Source organism: Lates calcarifer, linkage group LG10 (assembly GCF_001640805.2).
Source record: "Lates calcarifer isolate ASB-BC8 linkage group LG10, TLL_Latcal_v3, whole genome shotgun sequence".
Lineage (NCBI taxonomy): Eukaryota > Metazoa > Chordata > Actinopteri > Centropomidae > Lates > Lates calcarifer.
This window is the reverse complement of record NC_066842.1, coordinates 14,484,790-14,500,709: the sequence shown is the minus strand read 5'-3', so window position 1 is coordinate 14,500,709 and position 15,920 is coordinate 14,484,790. Positions and strand designations below refer to the sequence as shown.

At 40.5% G+C, this 15,920-nt stretch overlaps 1 protein-coding gene across 5 annotated transcripts in view; it reads right to left on the bottom strand.

Annotated features, from left to right (window-relative positions):
* Positions 1-15,920, bottom strand: part of pclob (piccolo presynaptic cytomatrix protein b) — a 57,545-nt gene that overhangs the window by 32,509 nt on the left and 9,116 nt on the right. For all 5 annotated transcript variants that reach the window (XM_018663807.2, XM_018663812.2, XM_018663814.2 and 2 more), the window contains exons 7-12: positions 14,813-15,703; positions 13,701-14,495; positions 12,268-13,467; positions 10,898-11,953; positions 9,372-10,388; positions 232-1,167 (exon numbers count right to left, since the gene is read on the bottom strand). In XM_018663807.2, coding sequence (XP_018519323.1) covers positions 232-1,167; positions 9,372-10,388; positions 10,898-11,953; positions 12,268-13,467; positions 13,701-14,495; positions 14,813-15,703 — 5,895 coding nt within the window. The remainder of the gene's footprint in view (positions 1-231; positions 1,168-9,371; positions 10,389-10,897; positions 11,954-12,267; positions 13,468-13,700; positions 14,496-14,812; positions 15,704-15,920) is intronic.

Genomic DNA, 15,920 nt, shown 5'->3' with positions numbered 1-15,920 from the left:
AATGCTTTATATCTGCATTTGATGAAACATGCTGTGCCATTTTTTTCAGTCGCAACCTTCCATACTGTTAGACAAAACATGACATACACTACATATTATTTCATAGCCAAAGATTAATTTCAACACAGCTAAGAATTAGATACCTAAATGTTTTGGTGAATGATTCTTTTTTTTTTTAAACAATTTTGATTTTTATTATTCTATTTTTTCAGAAAAATGACCCATTCTTACTTTTATGATGATGCTCTTTGTAGATACTGGTTGTGTCTCTGGAGTTGAGGTGACATCAGTAATCTTTTCAACCAAGTTATCTGCCACTTCCTTGCTGTCTTCTTCTATCACTGATTCTATCTTCAATGGCAGTGGTGTTTCTTGTGTCTTTGGTTGCACCTCAACTTGCTGTGAAGATTTTGTTGGTTCTGTCAATTTGATATGATCATCAGGCTCTACTTCTTTAACAGTCCTCTTGGTGGCAGACAATCCTGGCTTTGTTTCAGTCCCTGAAACATCTCCACCCAGAGCACTCTCTGTAGGAATAGTGGAGGTTGGTACAACTGTAGCCTCTGTCACTGGGAAAGAGGAAGCTGCAGCTACACCTGCTTCAAATTTGACTTTTGGAAGGTCAGGTTTCGACTCTTCAGCTGTGGGAAATTTTGTTATATTGAGCTCCTTTTTCACTGCCTCTTCTTTGGTTTCCATTGTTACAGTTTTGGTAACATCTGTGTTTGGCACTTTAACCTTTGATGGTACTACTGTCTCTTTCACAGGGGCCATAGTGGGTATAGTGGGTTCTGCTGAGGGTGCTGCTTGAGGTTGTTTTTCTTCTGTAACAGGTGAGACCTGTGCTGTTGTTGGTATGAGTGTGGTTTCGATTTGTGTGGCAGCTGCTGTAGGCGTGGTTTCCACCTTTACAGATGCAGGTTCCATCTTGGGGCTTGGAACTGTTGGTACTGCCTTGATGGGGGCAGGTGTGGGCTGTGATTTTGTGGCCGCAGGTGTGGGCTCTGCCTTTGTAGGGGCAATTTTGGGCTCTGCCTCTTTTGTTGCAGGTGTTGCCTGGATCTCTGGCTTGGCAGATATAGGTGAAGGCTGGGGCATTTTTCCGGAGTCTCCCAGCTGTCCCAACAAAGCCCTTTGTGTCTGGCAGTTCAGACACAGCCATTCCTTCTGTGATCAAACACACAAATTACACCATATGATTAGGAATCAGTCTATACCAAGATTAATATAAAAACATCTTACAGACCCAATTAGCTATTTTTGACCTGTGGCATATCACAAGTACAACTGATGACTTTTCAGCTATATATTCAGTTGATGCTAAATCAGCAATTTTCCAGTTTTGTTTTTCTTATCAGATTACAATTATTATTATTACAAGTATTGCCTAGAGGGTATTATAAAGGAAGAGGAAATATATTATTGCTTGTCATGGACTAGAATGAAATTAACTTACCTACCTAATGCAGGATAAAGCTATTCCACAACACCAATTTATAGCCAATGTGATCAGATTAATTATAGCCCATACTAAAGTAATTCATCTGGTCTTGCAGATTACTGAAGCATTGCATTAGCATTGTAGCTGCTTCATTCATGATTTACCATCAGAGGCTCACTCATCAACTGCTTGTCTACCAGTGAACTAGTAACATACAATTACGTTCAGAACAGCATAGTCCTGGATTTTGTAACCTGCTACTTTTCACTACTACTGAGCTGATATATTCATGCCAGTGTCATTTGCTGCTGCAGCTCCCTCCACCACAACAACCTCCTCGTCATATGCTAGGATTTGGTATTGTTGACTCAACTGTAATGTTCTGGTATGTATTTGTTAAGGATGGATTTTTTTTCTCCTTGCAGATTTTTTTTGCTACTTGGATTCCCTCACAAAAGCAGGGCCTTTTCTCCCAAATTCAACAGTGAAATGCATTTGCAATAAAAGGTAATATTCCTGATGTAAGCTCTGAATGAATTAGCATTTTCTAAAAAGTAACAAAAGCAAGCACATATGCTATTTAGTGTTGCACTAATGAAATCTCCCACATGGGGCAATTGCTGTATGAAATTTGTTTTAATAGTTTTTAATTGAAATACATAAAACCAGCACAGTGTATCACAGTGTATTTTCTCCAGCTCAATTTGGTGTGTGTGTAGTGCTAAGCCAGGTGTGTGTGTGTGTGTGTGTGTGTGTGTGTGTGTATATATATATATATACACACACACACACACACACACACACATATATATATTTTTTACTATGTATTTAATTCAGGTCTATGGCCATAATAACAGTGATGAGGGAGTAGAAGAACTGAAGCTCAACTTTTAAACAGAAGCAGCATTTTAGTCTCATTGAAGATTGTTACAGTGGTAAAGCTTTAGTTAAAGCTGCAGTGATGGTCACTGTAACATAGCTGTAGTTTTTTAAAGCTGCTTTGTGAAGAGAGTTTTCCATGACTCTACTTAGTAAAAAAATATCTCAAAATTTTACTCTAGTTTTTACAAATACTGCACATACAAACAAACATGCAACAACACAACAGTCTCTTATGCTGAGTAATACCATAGCATTCAAACTAATATAAATTCTATCTTCACCATACACTATCATGGCTGGACAATTCAAACAACCAAAGCATTCTCACAGGAATATTAACCATAAACACCTTTTTAAATAGAAGCTCGTGGTCCCTAATATTATCATGCTTGCTGCTATTGCACTAGAACTTGCGACACTTGTAAGATAGCAATAAAAATGCTTACCTTGCAAAAGAGCTAATCACATTTTACAGGCAATGCTATTACTTTATAAATTTAATCCTCTGAAGACACATTTCTTATCACATCTAAGCTCCATTAATGAACAGTTAAGGAGGAGAGGAAAGGCATAAGCTGTCAACAGATAAAGCAGTGTGTCTGTGGCAGCCTAGCAGAGCAAATCACAGCAATGCGCCTGCCTCTGCAGAGCCAGAGAGAGCAGTTCTGATACACAGGGCAGAGGAGGAGATTACATTGCACACATATCCTGTTTGTGAAACACCATTAAGTTTTAATTGCTTTATCCATGCGGTAAAGTATCAGAGCCCATACACATTTAATACATCTTTAATATGGAACCGCAATGGCCACATGTGCACACTAATGTTTATGCACTTTGTCACCAAGAGAAGTATCTGGATGAGTCTCCAAACACACACATTTTCTTGGAGATTAGCTCTGGTTCAGGATTCAGTGACGTAAATGAATAACATAGTTCATGGGCTCATGTACTGAGTTGAGTTTCAATAAGTGATGTAATATGCCCTCGTCATACCCTGGCTTAGGCCCTGCTCTTACAATCCAGTTGTGCTTGATGTTTCAACATTGTTCCCATCAACAAGGCTAAATATCACACTGTGAACACTTGTTGTGATCATACTCCTAAACAGAAAGGCAAGGCTAGAGGGAACATTTAAACATTGTCTCAATCTTCTCATTGCCCAGTTGCTTTGCAGAGATTAGATATTTGGAGATAAAAGTATGTTAGCATAATATCGACTGCAAATAGAGCATAGTTGAAAATATATATGTCGTGATTCTACCCTGAGACTGTGGTCAGCAGCAACACTGCAAGAAAAGCATGATCAGCTGCATTGCCGTAAAATGCTTTCACTGTCTGGAAAATATTCATAGCAAACAGAGTTACGGCTAATGAGAATGTATTATATACACAGTCATAAAGTCATAATTAAGACAAAAAATTGCTTGACTTCAGAAAAATCTGATACTGATGCATCCAGTTTGATTGATATTGAGATGCTTTCGTTCTGCCAGTTGTGGTTCAGTCTGGAATATGATAATCCTATTTGTTCCCTACAGTGACAAACAAAGCCTCATCAGCATAGTGCATGATGCTGATAATCGTGTAAACCAGTATATCATGTCCTCAATTTTGTGCGATCTGATGCAAGCTCAGCCCTGCTGATGTTTACCTTTGAAAATACTAAGTTATATGGGTTCACATAAGACTGTAAGCTCATCTAGAATACAAAATAGCTCATAAATCAGGGCTTCATAAATTAATAGTGTTGATAAAATAGAGTTGACTATTACGTCCCAGTATTCTGCCTTAAACATCTGTCAAAGCTATAATTCCCACATATCCCTCCACTTTTCCTTTTCCTCCTCTGTCACTCTTGCAGGATGTAATCACAGCTAACAAGGAACTTGCTCCTGTCGCATACATATGCTAATCAGCAAAATCATGTCACTATCAAGGCCATTCAGATGATAAATTAGTAATCACATACTTCAGCTCTTCCTACTTTTCTGATCATCTTATAGAACCAGCACAGTGGCCTTATCAGAGGCAGCTCATATGCACAGATATTTATAGCTATGAAAATAGTAATACCTGTAAAGAAGCTGATGTTTTAGAGAAAAACAATATTGAAAAATATATTCTTTCTTTGTAGATGAAATCCTGAGCTGTCATAACCATAATTCATTTTTTACATAGAAATACACTTGGATGTAAAATCAGATCAATTTTTATGATTCCTCAAGACAGACAGATTTGTAAATGGACATAATTACAGGGGATTTTCACATTCTTGTCTATCATTAACGTATCACTAATCAGTTATGTCATAGCCCTTAGTTCTGGGTAACGTAAAATTAATTTTTTGCCACTTTAGATAATTGTACAGTGAAATGAACGCATATTAAGAATACACAAGTAGCTGAGAAGCAGCATGATTGTCAAAAACATGTTTGCATAATTCATTAAACACTGATATTCCCCATTCTAATTCTGGTTCCCTCTGACAGGTCAAACTTGAAAGGAACTATCAGTAAAGACTGACAGAGAAGGATCAAAAAACAGTGTTCACAGATGGCTGAGCCATGGCAGTGCATCCCAGAGTCTTTCTGTGGGTCTGCTGTATTCTCCTGCTCCTGCAATCTAAATATAGCCCTACCCCTCACACCTCTCCAGGTGCTGGTTTTGCACAGGTCCAACTCTCAGCATGATAACTGACCTTTTTCAACCAATGAGAAGAACATATGGACAATTACAATTAGTATGCAAATGAAGGGTTGAGCTTATGCCAAATTAATGGCAAACAAATCAGCAAAGGTGAATGTCTATATATCATCACTCCACCAACCTTGTATCTGATAACTCATTTAACCTGCTAATTCTAAACCAAACTGCCAAAAAAATGGGGGGGGGGGGGGGGGGGGGTGACCATCTCAGTCATCAAAAAAACCTAATCCCATCACATTGCCTTCCAGCGCCAGTCACTGCCTCACAGCAACACAGTCTCAGAGCCATGCATCAGAGCCGCAGGGTTTGGAAAGTTGCCATCACCCTTTTGTCTAATTAAATCAGTTTTATGAGTAAAGAGCAGGAGCCCCAAGCAGAGAGCTATGGGAGAGGCTGCTCCCCACGATTAGCCTGTGAGCTGGATTACCAGACCTTCACAATGACAGCAGTCAGGAAATTATGCTCTTGACACACAGGCGTGCTGCATTAGGCCGGATCTGCTAAGCTTTACAAAGAATTGCCCAGTTCACTTTATTCACTACAAAACATATTATACATTTATGCAACACCTTAGGAAAAGAACCCACACTGGGCGAAAGATTACATTCAAACTGATTTTTTAAGACACCTAAATATTTTATTTCATCCAAATTAGACAAATGTGTATATTGGTATTCATATTCCACATGTATATTTAGTACATTGCACCATACATTATGGATAAATCTTGTTCAGTTTCAGCATTGAGTATAACACGTGTGTGGTTTCACAAAGACACTATAAGTCAAATGTAAAATTCAAATGCCCAAACATCTACCAAATTGTTCTTATCAGTAAAGACCTGTCACTCAAATTAATGAATTCATGAATTACTCAACAAATGAATTAATCAATCCAGTAATTTGAGTTTGTACAGACCCACATCTTCTTATGAGACACCAGTCACTGGGTATCCAAGTGCTCATGTAATTTACATTTTATGATAGCTAGACTGAGGAGATGGCCTTTGGGTTGTGGACTACATCACTATTTCTCAGCCTTTCCTCAGTGCTTTCCTGCTGTTGATACTGGAGCTGGTAAGTTTCTTATTGACTTTCTGGCAGATGCCTTTTGGCACAAGCTGTAGCTGGCTAATATACTTGGCTTTCAGCAGCCCCCACAGAGCAGAACTCCTCATAAATCAAGCCCCCTGATAATAGAGAATGTTGACCTACTAATCTGTAATAAGCAGAGTGCCTCATTCTAAAGACAAGGAAATACACCCCCTGCTTTTTCCAATCTGACAAATGGTGGATCAGCAAACTTCCAGAGGTGAAATGAGGCAAAGATTGGGGAAGAAGAGGGTGGGGCATTAATAGAAAGCCAAGACAAAAACAATGCATGCGATGGGGGTTAAATTAATAAAGTCCTATTCCTTCCCCACCCTGGGGCATGTATTAAATAGCAACATGAATCCTTTTCTCATATTCAGGGAAGTCATTGCAGCCTAAGCAATAAGTGTCACAGCCTTCAAAATGTCATGACACATCTAACATACTCTATCCCATCAAAAGCAAATAGAGTAATGTAATAATATTCTTCAATGTACCCCTTAAAAGAGGCTGTGAAAAGAGTAGGGATGCAATGAGTAGGTTGTGCTTGGTCTCTCCTTACAGAGACTATTTTTTACACTGTCACTAGGTGCACCAGGGGGTGTCTCCTCCTTATCATGGGCGAACAGTCTGTGGTGGCCTGGCCTACAGCAGAAAATGTCTTCCACCTAGACATGGTGCATATAAAGAATGTGAAAACTTTAGGGCTGATTAGGTTTAAGGATACTCTCTGCTGGGTTTTTGTATCCGAGATAATGACTCTTGTCATGAATCGGTCTCTTGTGAAATGTTTGTTTTCTACCTTTGCACAATTCCTCCTGTGGAGCTTATAATTCTTTGAAGATCACTTTGTACAAGAAAAACTAAACTAAACAAAAAAAAAAATCATTCATAATGTCTCGGCTGTCACACACAAAACTTTAGCTGGCAAAGCATAAAACACGTGTGTCCTACTTAACAGACAACAGTCACCCAGGCTTTTGATGGCATCAGCTGAAGCAGAACAGGCAAAACGAGAAATGGATAGACTTGCTGCTAGCACTCACTTTGACAAAGTGGCCTCCTCTTCCTTCCAACCTTACAAGTTCCTTTCATATTTTAAAAGGAGGCATTTCTGCCCTGCTACTAAAAAAACACACACATTCATGATAGAGAAATGGCAGGCAGGGCCCCTTTAGATAAGGCACGCTGTAGGACAGCAGTAAGTATAGTGGCTCATCCTATCCAGTTGTATTAAGTCCAAGCTATTTCTGTTTTCCTCAGCTATTATGAGGCATTAATCTATGTTGTGCACACAGCAGCAATCATCCATGCTTGTCCCTTCCCCCATCCAACCTCTGCCCTTAGGCTCTTCCCCCTCTCTGGTGTTCACAAAAAACATGAGAACTGTAAATTACATAAGTGTCTCTGGGAAAACAAACTGAAAGCAGAAAAAAATAAATGAGAAAAAATAATGCCCACACTCACTCAGTCACTACAAAGATTAGTTTACTGACAGTCAACAGAATGCAAAAGCACAGTCCCCCTTCTGATACAAACAACTATCAGCAACAATTACTTTCTTTCCCAAAATGCAGGACTTTACTATTACCAATAATTCAATGAAGGGTCACATTATTTTGATAAATGCATCTGTTGTATATTTTTCTGATATAATGAAACCGTATATTTTTCCTTTTAATAGATCCACATTATGAAAGGATTACCATCAAAGATGACCTTATTCGAAAACCTCTTGTGAAATGACCTCCACTGAATCATAACCACAATTGAAACACTTGCAGCGCAGTGTTGTATCATTTGAACTTCTTAAAACTGACAACAGAATGAGCGAAGAATAAAAAGCCTTAAAAATTTCACCACATCATTCTACACTGGTCTGACAGAAGAAAACAAATCATTTAAGGTATTAGCTGTTAAAACTTTGCCAGGAAACCAACCCCACAGGGAAGTATGAGCTGTTCAGCCAGATAAAATGGGGGGATGTGGGGAGGGAAGTATTAGTGCACCTAACATAGGATCTTAAAAAGGCAAGGGTATACAGCCTTGTATTCAACAATGGCCTGCATGCCGGGGTACATCACAAAGCAGGTACATATGTGTATTACTACTGCCCACATAAATGAAGGGAAAATTGTTGAATTGCATGGAGCCACTGATCTGTGAAATAGCAGATGGCCTGAGAGGAAATGTCTGCTGCTCTAATGTACTGCACTGTGTTGTGTTGGACTTAATCCATTTCACCTCTGCTTATTGGCATATCACAGGGCTTTGCCATCTCAGATCTCTTGCAGGGACTGGAGATTCCCTAGTCTCTGGTCTGCCATGGCAGCACATCCCATCCCACTAATGCTGTTGCACAACCCTCAATCACATTAATACATTTTCAGTGCTGCTGGTCTGCTAGAGCACTCTTCTCATGAGCTGTTACATAATAACTTGGGCCACTCAAGTGGAGAGATAGCCACAACAGTCTGCCACCATGTGGCCTGCATTTTAGTGTTTTTTATTTGAGATCTCTCAAAGAAGGTCAATAATTCAAATAGACTACATTAATTAAAAGCACACAGACTACTTTTCGGTTATGCTCTGAAAACCTATTAAAGTGAGCTGTCTTTTTTTTCTGCTGTGGTACCTTCATCTGTTATTCCACCACACTTGTAATTCATATGTCTATGTCAAGAAAATCAACAACAAAGCAAAATTTGGCATATTGTAAGCTGTATTTTCAATAGGAATAAAAGGCTGTATGACAGCCAATCTCTTTTTTACACCTTACACTGCCGAAGAATATTCCAGAAAATAAAAGGACAAAAAAGTACTAAGGTACTCATCAATCAGCACACCAACCCAAAAGACAGTGTACTTTACTGCACAAGAATTAACAATAAACACCAAGAACAATAACAAGCATACTGCTGTAACTTGACAAAGCAAGGAGTATTGCTCTTGAATAAATAAAAACTATCAAATAAACATTCATAAACTCATTCATATGCTCAGATGCCCATGTGGCATTTCTTATAGAAGGGCCAATGATGATTTTTCTTCAGCTCTGTTTTTAATGTTCATTAATAAATACTTCCAATCTCTAACACTGTATCTCTGAACTTGTCGTATCAAAATAATTTGTATTGTATGCTCTCTGCCTTTGTTTATATTTGCTATAAATAAGTTCTGAATGATGTTGAAATGTGTATAACATAAGGCATGTGAAAAAGACACTTGTAAGTATTTATAGTACTTACCGCTGCTGTATGAGGCATGGGGTTAAATCCACAGAGATTGCACACAGTGTTCTTGCATGCGGTGCAGGTGTTGTAATTGGGAGAATCCTTGGAGCCCATGTTGAGTTCAACCTTGCAGAGTGGACAGATGGAGAGATCTGCCTTCGGAGTAACTTGGGTTACTTCTAGGGGTTTTGAAGGCTCTGGTGGAGCTTTCTCTACTTTGGCTTGTGCTGATGGAGCAGGCATGGGTTGTTGAGGTGGCTCTGATTTCTGTGTTGCAGGTGGTCTAGTCTCCTTTGCAGGGGGCATCTTAGGAGAAACTGGAGGTGTAGGTTTAGAAGAGACTGGGACCGTAGTGGACATCTTACGTGGAGTTGGTGGTGTAGTTTTAGGTTCATCCTGGACAGCTGAGGTTATCAAAGTGGATGCAGAGCTTAAGAAAGATGAGCCAAAGCCGAACATCTTTCCTGTCACTGACTCAGCAGGCTTTGCTGCAGTCGGCTGTGTTTTAGGACCCCCAAAGCCAAAGAATCCTCCTGACTCCTGTTTAGCAGGCTGAGCTGGAGGTGGTGCAGATTTGGCAGGAGGGGTAGCAGATTTTAAGGGCTGTTGTGGTGGTTTTACAGCTTCTTGTTTTGTAAGAACAGCCTTGACTTCTGGCTTTGTAGTTTGAGGAAGCTGCACTTGTTTTCCAACAAGCTGCTGCTGACCAGCTACATCCTGAGCCTGTCCTTTTTCAGTGCCTGAAATGTCGGGTTTCTTTTGCATAGAACCTTGTTGTGATGTTTCTGCCATTTTGACTACAGCTGGCAGTGGAGTCTCAGGTTTGGGGATTTCTTTTTTGAGTGGAGTTGCTTGAGTGACCTCTTTTTTGACTGCTGTAGATTCTGTAGATTTCTCCTGGACTGATGCTGGCATATCCTTCTGCTCAACCTTGCTTGGGGAGGGCTGTGGTTTTTTAACAGAAGGTCCAGTAGGCTCAGACGCTCCTAAAGCTCTCTGCATCTGGCAGTTCAGACAAAGCCATTCCTTTACCTGAAAAGAAGTACAACAGAATATATGAAACACTGGAAAAACAATCAACAACACTGTTTTGATAGACAGACCAAGTAACAAATATTTTACGGGACAAATTTAGAGTGATTTCACTGACAATTTTGAATGAGTCCTCATGTCACATGTTTTCATTATCATTCCTACTGTGAAGATACAATCTTGTGATATCGGTGTGGCATTTATAATTACAGCTAGAATGGACTGAAAAAACCTGCTGTATAAACCATGAGTTCAGTGAACCAATGTATGTCAAGCAGTCATTTTTCAGTAGCAAAGTGTGTGGTATCAAATTAAAACTGATTGTTTTAACAGTTAAAATGCACTTGAAATGATCAACATCACGACTAGTTAGCTATTTAAACACTGCCAACCAATGATTAGAAAATTTCAAAATGTCACATCAAATCATGAATTGCCACAACAGGGCACATAAACAATGCTGTAAAAATATGTAAATGATTATTTAAATAAAGGGGATGGTGATTTACCTCTGCCATATTTGGCATTGGATTAAATCCACATAGGTTGCAGACTGTAGTCTTGCATTCTGTGCAAGTGTTGTAGTTGGGAGGATCTTTGGAGCCCATGTTGAGTTCAACCTTACAGAGTGGACAAATGGACTGGTCTGCTTTTGGAGCACCTTGGGTATCTGCTGGTGCCTGGGGGGGCACTGATGGAGTTTTATCCACTTTGGCTTGTACTTTTGTAGAAGTCTTGTCTTGCTGTGGCTTCTCTGGTTTCTTCTCTTCAATTTTCTGGGTAGCAGGTGGCTTGGTGTCCTTTGCAGGTTGTGTTTTAGGAGAGGCTGGCGGTGTAGTTTTAGGAGAGACAGGGGCTGTAGTGGACATCTTGCGTGGAGTTGGTGGTGTAGTTCTAGGTTCATCCTGGACAGCTGAGGTTATCAAAGTGGATGCAGAGCTTAAGAAAGATGAGCCAAAACCAAACATTTTTCCTGTCACTGACTCAGCAGTCTTTGCTGCAGTCGGCTGTGTTTTAGGACCCCCAAAGCCAAAGAAGCCTCCTGATTCCTGTTTTGCAGACTGAGCTGGTGGGGGTACAGATTTGACTGGAGAGGTCCCAGATTTTGGCTGTTGTGGGGAAGATTTTCCTATCTCTGGACCTGGTGGAGGAGTAGACTTAGAAGTCACAGTTTTTGCAGGCTGCTGCTGGGGTTTACCAGGTTGTCCTTTGGGTGTCTCTCCAGGTGGCTTTTGTGAAGCTAGTGAAACATCAGTTTTTGCGATAGCAGATGGAATATTCTTGTCAAGTGATGAAGCAGTTGTAGGGGTAATTTTCTTCATTGGAGCACTAAGGGCTGGGGATTCAGTTTCTTTAGTTGTGACAACATTAACAAGCTCAGTTTGGGGTGTGGCTCGTTTAGTGATGTCTTCCTCTGAAGCTGATATTGGGGTATCTTTCTTCTGTGTGGTTGCAGGGATATCTTTGCTTGGTGAAAGCTGAGGTTTTATCATAGGAAGGCCTGGAGGTTCAGAGGCTCCAAGTGCTCTCTGCATCTGGCAGTTGAGACAAAGCCATTCCTTCGCCTAAAAAACATAAGTGATATTCTTTACCTTCTTTGTTAATAACACATTCTCAAACCAATATCTTGATTTATTGGTTCAAATACATACTTTAGAAACTAGAGGTCACAACAGATATTGGGAAAGGACACAGGATCAAGGAAAATCAGTTAACAATTTCAATTGTACAATTGTACAATTCTTTCTATATCAAAATTCCAACCAAAAATCAAATAAATAGCCACTGTAGAAAAATGAAACATAAATTTATTAAAACCAAAAATGCTATTTAAGGCAATTAATCCAACATGAAGTTAAGTATTTAGTCATTTACTCACCTCTGTTACATTTGGCATAGGACTAAATCCACATTTGTTGCAGACGTTGGTTTTGCATTCAGTGCAGGTCTTGTAGTTGGGTGGATCCATGGATCCAATGTTAAGTTCAGCCTTACAGAGTGGACAAGACTGGTCTACTTTAGTAGAAGCTTGGGAGGCTTCTTTCACTTGGGTCTGTCCTGATGGAGGAGCCTTGGCCTCCCGAGGCTGGTCTGGCGCCTTTTCCAGATTAGGTTTCTGAGCAGCAGATTTAGCCTCCTTTGCTGAAGTCATCCTCGGAGAAACTGGGGGGCTGGACTTTGGTGATGTTGATATCTTGTCAGAGACTTGGGGTGGGGCAGACATTTTGCGGGAAGTTGGTGGTGTTGTTCGGGACTCCTCCTGAACTGCAGATGTTATCAAAGTAGATGCTGAGCTGAAAAGGGATGAACCAAACCCCAGCATCTTCCCAGTCACAGCCTCTGTAGTTATTGAGGCAGCACGCTGCGATTTAGGACTACCAAAACTGAAGAAACCTCCTGATTCTTGCTGTGTTGGCTGTGTTGCTGGAGGAGCAGATTTTGCAAGGGATGTTTCAACAAGGTTTGATTCTTTGTTTAGGGCTTGTTGAGGCTGTATTGCATCAGAGGACTTGACTGGTTGGTCAGCTGATTTCTGACTTACTTCATCTTTCTCATCTTTCTTATCTGATACTTCAGTTTCAGGAGTGAGGTCCTTTTTCTTCTGGACAGAAGTTTCAATATCTGTACTGACAGGAAGAGCTTGATCAGGTAGTGATTTATTGAGGTCTGAAACCACAGCTGTTGTTGCTTTGGTAGGAGGTGCAGTGGAGGTTGGAACCTCCTTGGTAGGTGGTGAACCAGTTTTCTCCTCTTCTGTTGGAACTGAAACAACATCTGGAGTCTCTTTTGCAACTGGTGAGGCAGTGGTTGATGTTTGGGTGATATCCTTTTGAAGTGAGGTTTTAATTTCTTCTTTCTTTTGTGGTATAGGACTGTCCTTCTGTTTTTTGTCTGGCACTTCTGCTTTTTGTGTGGTAATAATATCTCCCTTCTGATTGGCAATGGTGTCTTTTTGGGCAGAAGCAGGTGTGGACATTTTGTTAGGTGATGCTGGGGGTTTCATTGGTGGAGGCTCTGCTAATTCGGCTGCTGTGAGAGCTCTTTGCATCTGGCAAGTGAGACACAACCACTCCTTTGTCTGTGGGGAAACCATATTATTTTTAATAAGACTGACTGTAAAACACAGATAAAACCAAAGTATAGCACAGTACAACAAAAAAAGAATGTATTTATATATTTTATAAGTATAAATACGCCACATCATCAATTTTTGGACTGACATATTTTGAGTGCAAAGGAAATACCCAATAAAAATGTAGATACGTGTAATGTATATTTTTGATACATAAATCTTGAGTGAATCTCACTTACTTCTGACACATTTGGCATCGGGTTAAATCCACACTGGTTGCAGACAGTATTCTTGCATTCAGTACAGGTATTGTAGTTAGGCACGTCCTTAGACCTCATGTTGAGTTCAATCTTACAGAGTGGACAGGTAGATTGGCCTGGTTTGACAGTGCTTTGGGAAGCTGCTGCAGCCTTTGGAAGCTCTGATGGGGCTTTGTCCACTTTGGCCTGTACTGATGGGGGTGTCTTGGTCTGCTGTGGTTGTTCCAGCTTCATCTGATCTTCTTTCTTCTGGGCAGCAGGAGATTTGATCACCTTTGCTGGAGACATCTTCGGAGAAACTGGTGGAGTAGTCTTGGCCTGGTCCTGAACAGCTGTGGTGATCAAAGTAGATGCAGAACTGAAGATGGAGGAACCAAAGCCAAACATCTTCCCGCTCACTGACTCTGCAGGCTTTGCAGCATCAGGTTGAGATTTAGGACCACCAAAACCAAAGAAGCCTCCTGACTCTTGTTGCGTCACTGCTGTGGCATTACTCTGCTTACGTTCAGTTTTCTGAGAAGGAACTGGGCTGGCCTGTTTCTGACCATCTATCCTGTTAGCACCCTCAGCTGTAGCTGGCTGTGCTGTTACAGATGGTTTCCTCTGAGGTGAATGTGCTGCAGATGACTCTGTCTTTTCTTGGTCAGCTGGGCTGATGATGTCTTTCTTTTGAGGTTTTGCAAGTATCTGAGGGTTGACAGAAGTGACTCCAGGGGACTGTGTTGCTCCTAGAGCCCGCTGCATCTGGCAGTTGAGGCACAACCACTCCTTCACCTTGACAAATGAAAAAAAGGTTCTGTTATATACTGCTTTCTTGTGTGTTTAATTACAAAATGTTTTATGTTCATGTTACAAGTTAGTGTTTTTTTTCTGTTTTATTTCAGAAGCTATTACATCTAGTAACAGAGAGTAAATTGGGACTTCAATGTTTAATATTTCAAGAAAATAATGAACCAAGCCATGCATAATTTTAACACAATGAAGAACCAGCAAGAGACACTTTAAAAGAAAGTAATTGTTTTTTAACTCTTTAAAGCCTGTCATCAGTAAAATAAAACTTTAACAAAAAATATATTTGTTTTCTGTCTTACCACTGTTTCATTTGGCATCGGGTTAAATCCACACTGGTTGCAGACAGTGTTCTTGCATTCAGTGCAGGTATTGTAGTTTGGTGGATCATTTGACCCCATGTTTAATTCAACCTTACAGAGTGGACAGGTAGATTGGCCTGGTTTGACAGCTACTTGGGAAGCTGCTGCAGCCTTTGGAAGCTCCGATGGGGCTTTGTCCACTTTGGCCTGTACTGATGGGGGTATCTTGGTCTGCTGGGGTTGTTGCTGCTTCTGATCTGCTTTCTTTTGGGCAGCAGGGGATTTAATCTCTTTTGCAGGAGACATCTTCGGAGAAACTGGTGGAGTGGTCTTGTCCTGAACAGCTGAGGTTATCAAAGTAGATGCAGAACTGAAGATGGAAGAACCAAAGCCAAACATCTTCCCACTCACTGACCCTGCAGGCTTTGCAGCATCAGGTTGAGTTTTAGGACCACCAAAGCCAAAAAATCCTCCTGACTCTTGCTGTATTGCTGCAGTGGCATTACTCTGCTTATGTCCGGGTTGGCTTGCCTGATTTTGTGGCTTCTCTGGACCTGTCTTCTGTCCGTTCTGTGGTGTTTTACGATCAGGTGCTGGGCTAGCCTGTTTCAGTGGTGTAGTAGCAGCTTCAGGTTTGCCTGACTGCACTGATGGTGTAGATAGTTTTCTCTGTGGTGACACTGGTTCTGAGATCTCCTTCTTTTGTACAACAAGGCTTGGACTGCTCTTCTTTGGAGGTGTAGTGGTTTTGGAAGACTCCATCAACTGGACTGCAGCAGGTGAAGGAGCTCTCCCTAGAGATGTTTGGGATTTCATTGTTGGAGGCCCTTGGGGCTCAGGTCCTCCAACTGCTCTTTTCATCTGACAGTTAAGACATAGCCACTCTTTTACCTAAAATATATTAGACACTTGGTTACGTGTTGCTTTAGAATTAGGAATTACAGTTCATAACAACCCAAGTATTTAGACAACCAGAATCCTTGCAAACTGCACTACAGATCAGTGGTGTAAAAATGTCTCACACACACACACACACACATATATATATATATATATATATATCATATATATCAACAAACAAATGTAATTTTAAATGTGCTAACAGCAA